Genomic DNA, 15,498 nt, shown 5'->3' with positions numbered 1-15,498 from the left:
TAAAAGCGCTTGTGAGGCGATTCTTTATTGCAGGTAGAAAATAGCCTTCTTATTACAGGTAAAAAATAGCCTTTTGTTTTAGGAATGACTTTTTGAGCTGCTGACTTTAATTCTGAAAAGCTTTAGATTAAACACGAGCTCTTAATACAGCTAAGCAGGGTTTTTTTAGTGTCGATTTTTTTAGACTACGATAATTAATATTTTAACCGTCCATGTCCATGCATTACAATACATAGGCCGATAGTCAACAACTATCATATCATATTTTTATCATAGAAATATGATCATAGGTATGTATGCCTCCCTTTTTCTCCAACGTGAAGGAAAAGGACGGCGTGTTGCCTATGATCATATTTCTATGATAAGCGAATGATAGTGGACCTTCGGCCATAGTCAAACTGGCACCCATTACCTATAATGCGTAAGAATCACATGGAAGTAATGAAAGCGAGGGACATTTTAAAGTGATAACAATGCCGTTATCAAAAGGTGCCTTGCTAAGGACGCGTTGAACCTATTAAGATGCAATGAAATAGCTGTATAAGCGACTTCTAATTGAGAGAGTCACAAACATACAGGTTATAAATAAAAAAAATTGTTGACAGATATAAATTCGTGCTTCGTTATAACAATAAATGCTAAATGCAGGTGCAATCTTGCATTCTACCGACATTTCTTTCTTTCGTACAGAATAAAAGGTAAGCTACATTTCTCTGTACTTTGGCTTCACGAGAGTAAATACATAATCAGATTGGATTGGTGTCCGCGACTGTACTGATGTAAAAACATCCGATGTATTATCAGTATTATCACTCCGGGCGCCATCATGAATTTAAATTGTATTTAATTTTACTCTTGCGTTAATTAAAGTGCTGAATCCAATATTTATTCGAAAGAAATATCCCGCGGTGCTATTTCCGCCGCGTACCACGCCCGGAGGCATGTAAGGGATGAATTTCACCAGGTGTTTTATGAAACACGATTTCATTTCAATATTACGAGTATGATAAATTATACATTATTCGCATTAAATATGAGCCGGTGGCGAGATCCGTAGGTTCAACAAAACTATTTAACCGTTTCTGTGCGGGTGACACGAGAGGCGTGTCATCAAGGTTTTTTTACGATCGACAAAAATTGTTCGCCGCCACAGCGTAAAGTTTTCAAAACATAAACAATTGTTCAAAACATGCAAAATTTAACCTGTGTCATTAAAACTTAAATATATGTTAGCTTTGAGGAACGATGGCAAGCAAGACCTTATTGAACAAGTCAATCATAGTCCCTAGAGTGTCGAATTACTACGGCGACAGGACACTTAAAAAACCGGCCAAGACCGTGTCGGGCCACGCTCAGTGTAGGTCCGTAGTTTTCCGTATTTTTCTCAAAAACTACTGAACCTATCTAGTTCAAAACAATTTTCCTAGAAAGTCTTTATAAAGTTCTACTTTTGAGATATTTTTCATATTTTTTAAACATATGGTTCAAAAGTTAGAGGGGGGGGGCACACTTTTTTCCTTCAGGAGCGATTATTTCTGAAAATATTAATATCATCAAAAAACTATTTTTGTAAACCCTTATTCATTTTTAAATAGATATCCAACAATATATCACACGTTGGGGTTGGAATTAAAAAAATAATCAGTCCCCACTTTACATGTAGGGGGGGTACCCTAACAAAACATTTTTTACACTTTTTATTTTACCACTTTGTCGGCGTGATTGATATACATATTGGTACCAAATTTCAGCTTTCTAGTGCTAACGGTCACCGAGATTATCCGCGGACGGACGGACGGACGGACAGACAGACGTGGCGAAACTATAAGGGTTCCTAGTTGATTACGGAACCCTAAAACGTATACCCTACTTACTGAGCTCATTGCCAAGTGACATATTTAACACAGGAACCAAACAAAAATACCTTCAAAAGACGGTTAAAAAAGTATCTCTTAGAAACTCTATAAGGGATCGTCTTCCTGCATTTGGGTGAATTTCAACATACTCGAAATTTGCCTAATTTTGGTGGATTTTTTTAGTTTTGTAATTTTTGTTGAAATTGGGTGAATCACCTTTTTCTTGCTTGTTATTGCCATGGTTACGGTCCCCTGGGTCACCCTGGTTTTATGCAAAATTATGCTATTTAAACTATGCAAACAAGCATTTTTCTGTTGTTAATACATCCCTTTCTTAATGGGCCATCTACAAACATGGACTACATGCATGTTTGCATAATTAAAGTAGCATAATTTTGCATAAAACCAGGGTGACCCAGGGGACCGTAACCATGGCAATAACAACCAAGAAAAAAGTGATTCACCCAATTATGTACTGATGTTACATAACTAATTATTAGCAATGTTATGTATCAATGACCTTTCATTATAATAAGTAGTTTTAGAGAAATTACGATTTCAATGACATGGTCGCCACCAAAATTGGTCTACCCATAAAAATAAAAAATAAAATCAAAAATAAAGCCTTTTATTCATTTTTATATTATTTTCTACTTGAAATAATAAACTTTTAACATGTAATAAATACTTTTCAAATAGAAACAAAAACGTTACTGCCCTCAATATGTTCACCACCAAAATTTATGCAATTTTGGTGGAAAAAGTATTACGACCCACCAAAATTAGATATTTTTGTGTGGGGCGGACCAATCCAGCAAGGTATGACACTTGTGTCATGTTTAAATGCAGGAACGAACCTGAATGGTCATGTTACGACACGTTTGTTCGTCTTGCTGCGTCTCGTTTAACCATAAAAATGATTTCAATACTTACCACCAAAATTGGGTCTTTCCCCCGGACAACTTTTGGTGCTCAGTTATAAGTGTCAAATTGTATAATAATATTGACTTATGTCATCTTAAAATATACTTAATGTAATAAAGAATGAGGTTATGGCAAGTTATCTTTATAGCTGCGGATTTACTGGATTTACCATAGCAATAATCCGCTAAAAACAGGCTCTGGACGCTACACCAAAATTAGAATTTCGATGGAAAATTATTTTTAAATAAATATACATAACACTTGTAACAATTTGCAATGTTGCCGAAGGTAGTATTTTAGGATTGGTTTTCATAAAAAAAATAAAAACCCGGAAACAATTAGCCCACACAATGAATTTCAGCTCCGCCACAAAAAAATCACGCTGAGAAATTCACCCATTTATGTTATTTCAATGTTTATGGGTACTCAAATGTTAACTTTGATGATGATGATGACCTCATCAGGGAATCTTTAACTGACTGATGTTAACCTTAGAAGTATTCATTGATTTCTTGACTCCACAGTCAAACTTATACCATAGTTTTGTGGAGCACTGTATATTTATATTTATACTATTGTCACCTTTGATTGTAATAATTAAATAATAAATCAATATTAAATAGAAGTCAAGTTAATTTTAACGGCCACCGCTTTGGAGGTATGTATAAATATAAATATATGTAATTATTTTCATACTGTCAAAAAAAAATTCTTTGAATAAACCTTTCATGAAATATATTTACTCGAACAATGAAAATAGTCTACCAAGTTATCTTTGCAATCAAGTCCCTGAGGAGTTCTGATCAAATAGGGGAAACGTATTATTCCTGTAGAGCAGAGTCTTGTGATATAATTACTTGTGTGTGTACATATAGGGATGGGATTATTTGTAGAGGGGCACTTATAGGAGATATGTTATAAGAAATACGAAACGTAATAAATACAAAAGTCTTGGCAAATAATACCTTTTTGTACCCTTTGTCGTAGAAACTCTAGGTCCATGGGATCCCAGTACGAACAAGTTGTTCACAGAAATCGCGAAGCGTCTGCTTGAGGTAACTGGTGACCAAAGAGCTGCCGACTTCGAACGTATCAGCATTGCGATACAGCGAGGAAATGTCGCCAGTATCCTTGGTACAATGCCTCAAGGGCCTATTTTAGACATTAGCTAGCTTTTATGTTTAGTCTTAGTTTCTTATATGTTCATGTAAATAAAGAGATTAAAATCCAGAAATATGTACTTACCGTCATCTGTTATACACTGTGTAACATGCGGAATCGAATAATTATAACCACGCATTTCTGAGGTCAGAAGAAAGAATAAAATTATATGAGTTGAAGCAAATTTTGGTATTATTGTTTTGATGTACTATATATTAACATAAAAAGTGAATGTCATTCATAAAACTGGCACTGAAAATGAGTTATTGGTTTTTACATTTTTTTAAGAAAATTTATAGGTACTAGTTTTAAAATCTGATTAAATATACGCTATAAAATTATTCGGTTTCCCATGTTACACCGTCTATATTTATGATAGGAAATATATGTGATCAATAAAGATTTACTTAAATGTAAAATGTGTCAACAATGCACGAGACTAACTTTTGGAAAATGCCTTCTTCGTGACAGTGATGTCATTATGGGGAATATGGGGCTTAATTTTATAGGAAAATGTTTAATTGATAACCTAACCATAAAATTAAATTTTGAAAAAACCCTCGACATAGTGGAACGATTTTCATAAAACACTCCCAACTAACTCAGCTTTCAAACAAAGAAAACTAAATCTAAATCGGTTCTTCCGTTCGGGAGCTACAATGCCACAGACAGACACACAAACAGACAGACACGTCATACTTCGTCGTTTTTGCGTCGGGGGTTGAAAAATAAAACTCATGGTAACTACACTGCATTGGTTATGGTTACGATTTGTCGCGTTGTGCGTCCTTTTCACTCTTACTAAATTGTTAGAACGTGACAGGTATTGTGATAAATGATATAGAGGCAACCATGCAGAGACCGCTAGAAACCAATGAACTGGGGCCCATTTCTCGAAGCTACAAGTTACAATTTACAAGCAGTAGTCAATGTATAATATGACAAGTTGGAAAGAGACTTCCACTTGTAACTTGTAACTTTCAGTTTTGAAAAATGGGCCCCAGGGGGACCACTTGAAAATTGTAACTTGTAGCTTCGAGAAATGGGCCCCTGGTCAAAGAAACACGCAGACAGGTGAATGAGAAAGACCGGTAGGTTCAGACCTACTGGGTGTGTCCTTAAGATAGCCCACAGGTCGCGCCACAGGTTGTCGTCACTTGTAGCCGATCCTGTAACCTGTAGAGCGCGGGCTTCAATTGTCCTCGGTCAACGCAAAGAACTTGGCGGCAGGGGAGCTAAAATCGTTTATTTAAAGCAAGTTGAGAATAAATCTGTCAAGGTGACGATGCAAAAATATGTAATTAGTCGGCTTCAAATTCAGGCGAACTAAATTAAAACTTTTTAAATATAAACCAAGGATTATTTATACACCGTGTTTTTTTTTGTTTTCGTTAGGTTAATTATCAGGAACCACCCTAGATATCACTTTTAGTTAAATTCGTAAAAAAAAATCATCACTTTCATACATAATAAATGAATTTATTAGTGTGAGAGACCCTTAAGAATAACATTCAAGTTAGTGTCAAGTGATTGACGGCACATGTCAAAACAAATAACATTAGGAATTGGTAAAGGGTGTGACACACGCGTTCAGCAATTATCTTTATTTTTTTTAATAACTCGATAACTGCAAAAATTAAGACGCTAGTTTCTTAGAGAAGTTAATTAATTGTATTTGATGTAATGAATCTTCCCTTAAAGTTAAAGTTAACGGAATTCTCGTATTTTTCTCAAAAACTACTGAACCTATAAAGTTCAAAACAATTTTCGTAGAAAGTCTTTATAAAGTTCTAATAAAAACAGGGTGTATAGGATTTACATACTTCATACTAAGAGTCGTACCTCAATTTTTTAGCGCCACCTATTAAATACTATCCATAACTACACATGATTCCTACAAATTTATTTTTTTTCACAATTTGTATTGACGTGATATCATGATTTTAAAATAAGGAAATATGTCATTTGTTCTTATAAAAAATAAAGACACGCAAAATATTTGGGGAAAATATGATTTTGGCCAATTTCAGGGTACGAAATAGCGCCATCTAGTTTTAAGGCCCATACATTTCAGGGGTACGCTTTTTTATATGGGCTTTGTTAGTCCCGTATTAAATCGTTCTTGATATAAACGAAAGCTTACCTCCGCTGGGCTTATAATAATAACCCCGAGAGTCGGTCAGGCCCCTCCCTCCGGCTTGCCTTCACTGGCCGGCCGGAGTGAACACTGAGCAGGGACCGCAGGACTCTCACCTCTGGCTTGCCTTAACCGGCCGTCCAGAGTGGGGTGCCAGAGCTATATGCTTGCAGGGTGGAAGTGAAATATGCATAAGACGCGAGTTGGCACAGTGGCTGTTTCGTACAGACTGGGTAGAAAGCGGCGCACACCTCTCCACACCCTGAGCCGCTCACGCTATGTTGTGCCCTTGTCGCTCCGTGCGAGCGGCCGTTTTCGGGGACCCATATAGTGAGTTGGCGAGTCACCACCTGCCTATTTTGTCATGTTTTGTAACATATGAGCAAGGCAGGTGCCATAGTTTTTCCGATAGCACCGGTTACCAATCCACTAGCAACTCAACCTAATAGCCCGGTTTCTTTGTGTACATTTTCTTACAATAGTTCTACACTAACCGGGGCTTGTCCTTGGGTGCATTACTATAGTGCGGACAGGGATAATCGCCGGTTAGTGTCACATTACATTTAGATTAAACTGTTCTAAAGGGCCTCTGCGCTGTTGGCTTCGGCCCCACGTATGCCTTACAAAAGTCCGGGACCCCATGGTCCCGAGATATGTAAAGAACAAACATAATAATAATAATTATAGTTGGCAAGTCACCGCCTGTCTTCTACAATTCCGAGACTAATTGTCACGGCAGGTGTCCGATAGTCTCCTCCCATAGCCCATTAACCAGTCCATCCAATTTGCAAAACAATAGCCTTATGACCTTTAGTTCCCATCGCAACACAAAAGTGTTGCACTGCAGTAGCCTTTGCACCTGGCGGGGACCATCTTCGGGTGTATCACATTGTGCGCTCGGGGATGGTATCCGCCACGTGTATCCCTTGCCTTTAGATTAAAATGTCTTAAAGGGCCTCTGTGCTGTTGGCTTCGGCCCCACGCATGCCTCCCAAAGGTCCGGGACCCCATGGTCCCGAGATATGGAAAAGACAAACAAATAATAATATATACTTTATTGTACACCACTTATTGATAAAGAAATTACAAAAACAAAACATAATTATTAAGAAGCAGGTAACAACAGGCGGTCTTATCGCTAAAAAGCGATCTCTACCAGACAACCTTAGGGTAGCAGGAAACAGAATGCAAAAAACAATGAACGGGTAGTGCCAACATAAAATTACGTATTCGAACTATACATATAAACACATCTAAAAGTAAGAGAAAAAAAATGCAATCTTTTGCATATACCCGCGCTGCACATTGCACAATAATAGGGAGGAAGGATTTATTCGGTGTACACTGGTTTACGGTTCTTGAATTCGATTCCAATTTTATTGATTGACATTCATTTATTTTCATGTTACTTAAACCTACCAATCAAATCAATCTTTAAGTAATTATGACATCGAATCTGTAACCATTGGCAAAGAAATTAATCCATCAGTTAAATATCAGAAGTAGTTAAAAATGGATTGGTTACTTTTCCGGGTTAATATTCCATGCAATAATTTGTATAGCCAAGCTGTATAAAATTTTCTAGGGCTATTTTAATTTCTTCACCCTGCTTTTAAGTAAGTAACTTGTCTAATAGTCTAACAAACTTAATTGTTGTTAAATACACAACCTACTTTTTTCTAACTACATAGTGTAGTTAATTTTAGTTAGAATGAATTTACATTTACTATTGGCGTTGTATAAAACAGTTCTATCTGAGTGGTTTATCGGGGTTACGAACAACAATAAAATAAAATAAAGCGTGTGCTGGCTAGGGCAGATACTGACGTCGTGCGTGTGCCGGCTCCGTGCACTTACGTCAGCTGACGGATGCCTTTTTATACACACATTCTCAAACTTGATAGTTCTGCATATAATTTTTGCATTGATCATTGATCTTAAAGACTGAATTAAAATCCCTTTGCTTGTCACCAGGCTACACCGAGGAGCAGCCTTCCTCGCAGTTCACCGCGCGGCTGCCCAGCGAGGTGAGCGCCACGGCCGACGCCTCCCCGCCGCTCTCCTACGCCCTTCTGCAACTGTCCGCCTCCCCCGAGCCCTTCCTCCACGTGCAGCTTCAGTCTTCTTCTCCTCCCCCGCCACCGGCGAGCGGCAAGTCCATCTCCATGTGCTACACCAGCACGGGCGCCCTCCTCTCTCTCCCACCCAAGAAGAAGGACATCTACCGCCCCTACTGCCTCGAGAACCGCGCCGCACACCTCCATCGCGCGGAAGAAGACCTCAACGCGGCCCACGCCATCCTCGACCTCAGCCAACACGCGGTATTCCTCACCACCCCGCCTCGGGTCGACCCCGCGCCCCCGAGCCGCCCCCGCCGCCGCCGCCGCCGCCCCCTGAGCCCACAGCCGCCGAACAGAGCCCCGAAAGACCACGAGAAACCGTCGCGTACACCTATGATGCCTTTTTTGTCAGCGACGGCCGATCCAAACGACGTAACTACGTAAACTCGCCAGTCGAAGCGCCCCCACAGCCCGAACCGAAGTCTAAGTACACTTGCAGTGAGTGTGGAAAGCGATACGCGACCTCTTCGAACCTGTCGCGCCACAAGCAAACGCACCGCAGCCTAGACTCGGTATCGGCAAAGCGCTGCGGCGAGTGCGGCAAGGCGTACGTCTCCATGCCGGCGCTGGCGATGCACGTGCTGACGCACCAGCTGTCGCACGTGTGCGGCGTGTGCGGCAAGCTGTTCTCGCGGCCGTGGCTGCTGCAGGGGCACCTGCGCTCGCACACGGGCGAGAAGCCGTACGGCTGCGCGCACTGCGGCAAGGCGTTCGCGGACCGCTCCAACCTGCGCGCGCACATGCAGACGCACTCCTCCGACAAGAACTTCGAGTGCTCGCGCTGCCACAAGACGTTTGCACTGAAGAGCTACCTCAACAAGCACCAGGAGTCGGCGTGCGTGCGCGACGACGATTCCCCGCAGCCCGAGCCCGCCGAGTCGGGCTAGCGCACGCGCACACGCAACTAGGGACCGTAACCGCCGTATGGTTTACAACTAAACGTAAAGTATTATTATGAATTTAGATAATAGCGTAATATAAATTTACAAATTTTAAACTAGGAGCGAGCGTTCGGCGACCCGCTCGCGATCTGCGGCCTCCGAAACTCGGCACTCGTGTATTAATAAGAATTTTGGTTGTGCTGCAACGTAAACACGAGCAATATAAAAGCAATATTTTGTGGAACGTCCCGACAGCGGAAGATAGTTTAGTCGTATTTATTTTGATTTACCTAGTCCGAGTGGAGTGAATGAGTGTGTAGGTGGCGAGTGTGGGGCCGCGTCGAGGAGGCGCGGGGAGGCGGCGCCGGCGCCGCGACACTCGAGCAACGTTTCGCAAACAACGAATAACGTACGACCCCGTAGGCCGCCCCGCGGCAGTAGGCCGTAGCGTCAGACGTCCCGATACGTTAAACATTTACCTATATGTATGTACTCGTCGATAAATATACCCTTATATACATAGTATTGAAATATGGATGAAACTAATATCTTTTGTAGGTGATTTTTACAACCGCTACGTAGGTTAGAGATAGGGTGTAAGTTAGCCGAGGAGTCGACGGAGCGAGGAAAACGTCTCCGTCTCGGGTTCCGGGGACTGTCAGAACCGAGTTCACGGGATCAGGGACGAGTGGGAACTGAGGTGTGCTCGCTTTTGACAGTCGGTCCGGCGGTCCCTCGGCATGAAACTTGCCAAAACTTTCCGTCCGAAGGCGCTGACGTGCCGCGCCGGGCCGCGACGGTGCCGCGCGGCGCCGCGTCGCGCCGCTCACCGCTCCCGACAGTTGCTCCGTCAGGGGGAATGCTCCGACGATCCCTGACCTTTTACTTATCACTCGAGTAGGTAACGTCCTCTTGATGCGTTTTGACCAACAGCGTGCAAATCGATCTAACACTTCTTTAATATGATAAATCTTAAATTACTTAAAATTACATCGACATCACTTTACTAACTTACTCTTATTTTTAATTTCAGTGCACGGCGACCTTTCATATAACAAACACGTATTTTAGGCTTCATAATTAGCTTCCAACCTTCTATTGCCGTAGCGCAAACTGTAATTAGCAAATAAATTTGGCAAACTCAATCTGTTAAACCAATTTGGCCATGATTGGCGTAAATAATGAACAAGCTGAAGGTAAATTAATCACTGCGCCCGACTGCGTGTCTATCAGACAATTAATGCTGCCATAACGTATTTATAGATGAATCAGGACTTACCTAGCTATACCTATGTTACCTAAGCTATTATAACTACATCAAAAGTAATGCGCAGTACTGTACTTACATACTATAGTTCATGAAATCAGCTTTCCATAATGATCTAGGTACTCTATGTTTAATAGTACCTGAATACAAATAATATTCTAAAATAATACATCGAAAGTATCTTTCTTCCAATCATATAATTATGTATTACTTTACTACTTATGGGGATCTTAATATAATTAGGACGATACATGATTAGTTCTATTATATTTTAAAATTTTAATTCCTCCAAATGTCATGGTCTTACTAGTTAAAAATATCTGTCGGACTAATAGTTTTCACGTATCTTTTATAATATATATTTCGTAAAGAAGCTGTTGGACAAAAAAATACGTCATGAATGGAGCGCGTGTCGGCGGCGCGACGAGCGCGCGTGGCTAGGGTTGCCACCAACAGAAATAGTCTAATAAATAATCAGGCACCTAACAGCCTTAATTAAGTATCAGTAGTCAAGATTGCTAGCATAGTTTAATCTAACACGGCATTAAGCGTGTCATGAGCCTTCCAAAATAAAATTCTTTATTATCTACGATAAGAAGGTGGTGACCCTGACCGTGGCGGCAGGCAGGGCCGCGCCAAACAGACAGCATGCCTTTAGTTTGAGCGTGCATTATTAGAAATGTTAAAGTAACTGGCAATAAAGTAACCGTAGAACAACGATGACACAACCCTTACAAACGTAATGCAAAATGCGCTCTGCTCTGTCAACTGCATAACTAGTGTTTTGCACTCGAAAAGACGGCTACACACGGTGCCTGACGATACAGAGGCGCAAGTTTATTTTCAATTGACTGAACACCACGTTTCCTAGCTTTTCCAAGGGTTGTGTACTCGGTGACGTAGAATAAGCTAGAGATAACTAGGCTATGAGGCGAGCGCGGCTCGCGAAGAGGGTATTCGAAAAGCAATAATAATGTAGGCACTAAAAATGTTGCGCACCGCAGTCGAAATGACGCAGTCTTGATATTCCCGTAGTCCGTAGAGTAGTTCACCCGCGCATCGACCTCACAGGATACGAGGAACACACGTCTGATTGGCGTAACCACAATTCTAGCTAAAATGTACGTACTTAGAGTCTGATGTTTAAAAATGCGTTTGACAAAAACAACAGTGACGGAGACTGATTTAATCTTCAGTAGGTATTTGGTCGAATTACTTGATTGCGTATAATATTCAGAAACCAAAACAAATACCGTCAACATTGAAATAACAGCATAAAAGTACCTCAAACGCAATATAGTCTGTTAATGGGATCAAACATGAGTGTTGTAGGCATAGGCCATTGAAGGGAAAGTTACCAGCACCATAGTGAATAGGGAACGTAGAAATAGACATGGATACTTTCGGCCTAGCCGTCCTGTGAAGTCGATGACCCTTTTTACTGTCAATTGTGGTAAATTTATCATCCCAACAATTTGGAGTCTGGCACAGTTTGCTTTTGCAAAATAAACTTTCTAGATCACAGAACAAAATGATCCACTGGAGTCGATTTAAGAATCTTGTTTAAAAAAGTTATAATAGCATATTTTTATGACATAATTTATTTATTATTAAATTATATTCATGGATCCTATAGCAATAGACAGCCTATATGATCCCAAAAACCTTTTTAGAGTGTCGCTTCACGTTATGAATTATTGCAACAGTAGGTAACTAACTTATTAGGTAATTACCATTTCGAAAATGCTAACCGAATACAGAAACCGTTATAAAAACAGAAAAATTTGGAATTATTATTCCACCATAATGTAATAATGAGGTTACGCTAACGACGCTCTGGGGTAAAATATTATATATGTGCCAGACACAAGTAAAATATTGGGGAAAATTGACCACAGTTGACTCTAGTTAGTGCCTCACAAGTCAATTCGTCGTTGGTGGATTTGAGTTAAGCCTGTCAATTACCGTCTTTTTAAAAGATGATGTTCCTGTTTCAATTAATATTCTGATTAATAAGTTAGTTCGGTTGAAGTGCTTTGAGTGGTTGTTATTTTGGGGAAGGCAACGCAAAGTGGTATGATGGTTTAACTGTGTCCTAAGCGTTTGGTTTTTAAGCGCCTAAATGAGTGGGATAAGGTGACATTCAAAAAATTTTAATAACATCGAAATAAAATGTATCTACGAACTCTGTAAGAAATGTATAAATAACTCTGACAACGTATAGTCAACAACGACAATTTTGCTGCAAAATGAAATCTATTTAGAGATGTTTATTACAATTGTCACCGTTTATATTTATGTTACTGGTTGCTATCCCCCTATAAACCATCGCCAACTGTTCGGCCTTCGGAGAGGCACAGGTCTGCATGTCACAGATCAAAGCACGCCCTGCGCAGACCGCCCCTCTCCGAAGCTTTCGTTGCATGGACTAACACAAAGCCTAGGGAGGCACTGGACTCGATCCTAGACGTATATTCCCATTCCTACTTGTAGTTGTAGTGCCACATTTTAAATCTAGTATTTAATATTTCCCCTAGTAATCACTATTGAGTATGATTTGGGTTTACCTTTTTTAATAGTTCTAACTGACGAAGGTCGCGCGTAAAAGCAATATAATGTAAATGAATAAGCAATACTATTGTAGGTATAATATGTAGTACGTATTTATTGTTTAATCGAGAAATTTTGTAGAAATTTAGATATTTTTGGTGCTTTGGAGTACTATATTGAAATTTGAATCGAATCTGACATCGAATATTGAGTAATTTATAAAATAATTGTTTTTATTATTGACTAGGTGGTAGGTTTATATCTGTTCGAAGTTCGTTTCTCCTTCTCCTTCTGAGTAGAATTATCTACGAGTACTCCTTCGCATCTCCCTCGATCTCTTATAAACTCTAGCTGTCCCGATCGTCTTCTGTAGTAATCGCAAGATGCTTTTAAATAAAAGTCTAAAGCAAAATATTTTATTCAAATATTTATACTAACGTTATTGTAATTGTAGCGAATACGAATAAGTAACGTAACTAACGAAACCAACTTATATACAAAAATATATACAATTAAATGTAAATATTTCCCAGTGTACCAAAATTTTCCTTCTTTACAATTTTTGTAGGTGTAGTATTAAATACCTTTTATAGTAGGTAAAAGAACAGTTATATATTTAGATAATAACTTAGTGAGTCACGTCTAGTCTCGTTAGTTTACACGGAGACTGCTTTGCCGCGGCGCTCTTGCCCACGGCGGGACGCTGCAAAGCGGTCGAGCCACTTGTATATAAGTGACATTCAAGCAATATTCAATAAAAAAAAATCATAATGGTTTACTGACAAAATTATGAGAATATGCTTCAAATGTATTTAAAAACACTGTCGTTTAAAATAGCCGGCATTTTTATAAAATTCTAATCATACCAACTGACAACTTTATCGACAATTTGGTAATTATACATTTTCTCAACGAAATATAAATTCTACAACGAAATACATGTGAAAATTGATGTTACTTAAATTAACGGGATTGTTTGATTGTTTTATGAAAATAATGGATTCACGGTATTAAGAAAACACTAATGTTTTCCGTATGTGCTACAAATAATACATTATTATTATACTTTATATGTATTCTAATACTTGAGCGCAAAATACCCGTCAATCTAAGTAACTTATAAATACAATAAAAAAATCAAGAAAAAAACGATAGATAAGATTGCAAATACAGTGATAAATAAAAATGTCCAAACTAGCAATACACAATTAACTTAAGCAATAAAGACATTAGATTTAATGTGACTACTAGGCCATTACTAGCATATAGCAATATATTATAAGACTAATGTACTACAAGAGCAATACTGAAGCAATATGCAATTGTAATTAAAATAAGACAAAAGTCTTCATTTACCAAAGTTGCTGATAAGTAGACTGTAACCAAGTGATAAATATAAATAAAACGTGAAAAAAATATTTCAATTGGAATCATTAATTAAGTATTTATACATTGGTTTGATAATGAATACCTTTTCAATTTACGTGTCATTTGGAAGTCAAGAATTAAAACTACGTATTAGTTTTATGTCATCATGGTATTTTTAGCTTTTATTAAAATTTATAATTTATATTTTTAATTGAAATAAACAAAATTAATCTACGTTTGTATGCGTTGAAGGTAATATTTTTTTCCCCTCACTAGCTCGGAAACACGTGTTTTGTCCTTTAATACCAGCGGGTAAAAACGCATTTTATCCACTAGTGGATAAAGTAATTTGACCTTGAATAGAGGCAAATTTTCTGCTTTAAATTGATAAAAGTGGGTTAATCTAGTGATGAAGATGTTTTACTACCTGTGGAACCACTGAAAGCAGTGATAAACGCGTTTTTTGCGTTGTACTTTCCTCGCTATAGTGAGGGGAAAAGTTTTGTGTTACACTCGAGTGCAAATGTATTTTACTTCTCGTGTGTTGAAAAACTCGTTCGTGGTTCAACCATAGAGTCCTTTCGCTTGCTCGTTTTTCAATTCCACACTCGGCGTTAAAATACAACTTTGCACTCTTGTATAACAAATAACTATTTCATCGTTTGATAGTTTTAGCTTGATAATAAAGTATATGCCGCCCTTGATCAGGATAAATAAATATCCTAGATATGTGTACAAATATGTATGTTCGCTAACATAAAAATCGGGAATAGTAAAATGTATCATAAAAGAATAGACGCCAAGTGGTTTAATTATAATTATAGGACTTCAATAAAATTTAAAAATATATATTATGAATACATTTTTGGAAGTCCGGATTTTCCATGTATACAATGTGGGTGGAAACTGCACATATTTTTGATAGTTGAACATACCCTGGTCAAGGTACGCATATACTTATAAAATCATGTGTTGATCACCGCGCCTATCAAGGTCTGAATAACTGTACGATAACTTCGAAAAATCGAAAATGAAACAATTGTGAAGTGAGACGTTTAAAGCAATATTTACAAAGAGTTTGTCTCCGATTTTCGGATGTGTATGTTCAGAGGCTTGTAAATACATAATAAAAAAACGTTTCCCTTCCTAATTATAGGTATCCGATTAGTATTATGTACAAGTATAAGAATGAAATGAAAAAATATAAATGTTGATATAACTTAATTAAAAAAAC

General features: G+C 38.6%; 1 protein-coding gene across 1 annotated transcript in view; it reads left to right on the top strand.

The window, feature by feature from the left end:
- The window catches only part of LOC125240504 (transcriptional repressor scratch 2-like), a 77,741-nt gene extending 68,358 nt beyond the window's left edge, over window positions 1-9,383 (top strand). The window contains 2 exon segments of the mRNA XM_048148396.1: window positions 8,053-8,451; window positions 8,454-9,383. Of these exon segments, the coding sequence (XP_048004353.1) occupies window positions 8,053-8,451; window positions 8,454-9,085 (1,031 nt within the window). The 3' untranslated portion in view covers window positions 9,086-9,383.
- Window positions 9,384-15,498: the final 6,115 nt, after the last annotated feature.

The sequence above is a fragment of the Leguminivora glycinivorella genome, chromosome Z (assembly GCF_023078275.1).
Source record: "Leguminivora glycinivorella isolate SPB_JAAS2020 chromosome Z, LegGlyc_1.1, whole genome shotgun sequence".
NCBI classification, from domain to species: Eukaryota; Metazoa; Arthropoda; class Insecta; order Lepidoptera; family Tortricidae; genus Leguminivora; species Leguminivora glycinivorella.
Note: the sequence above shows the minus strand (reverse complement) of the source record. Positions and strands in the feature narration are given on the sequence as shown.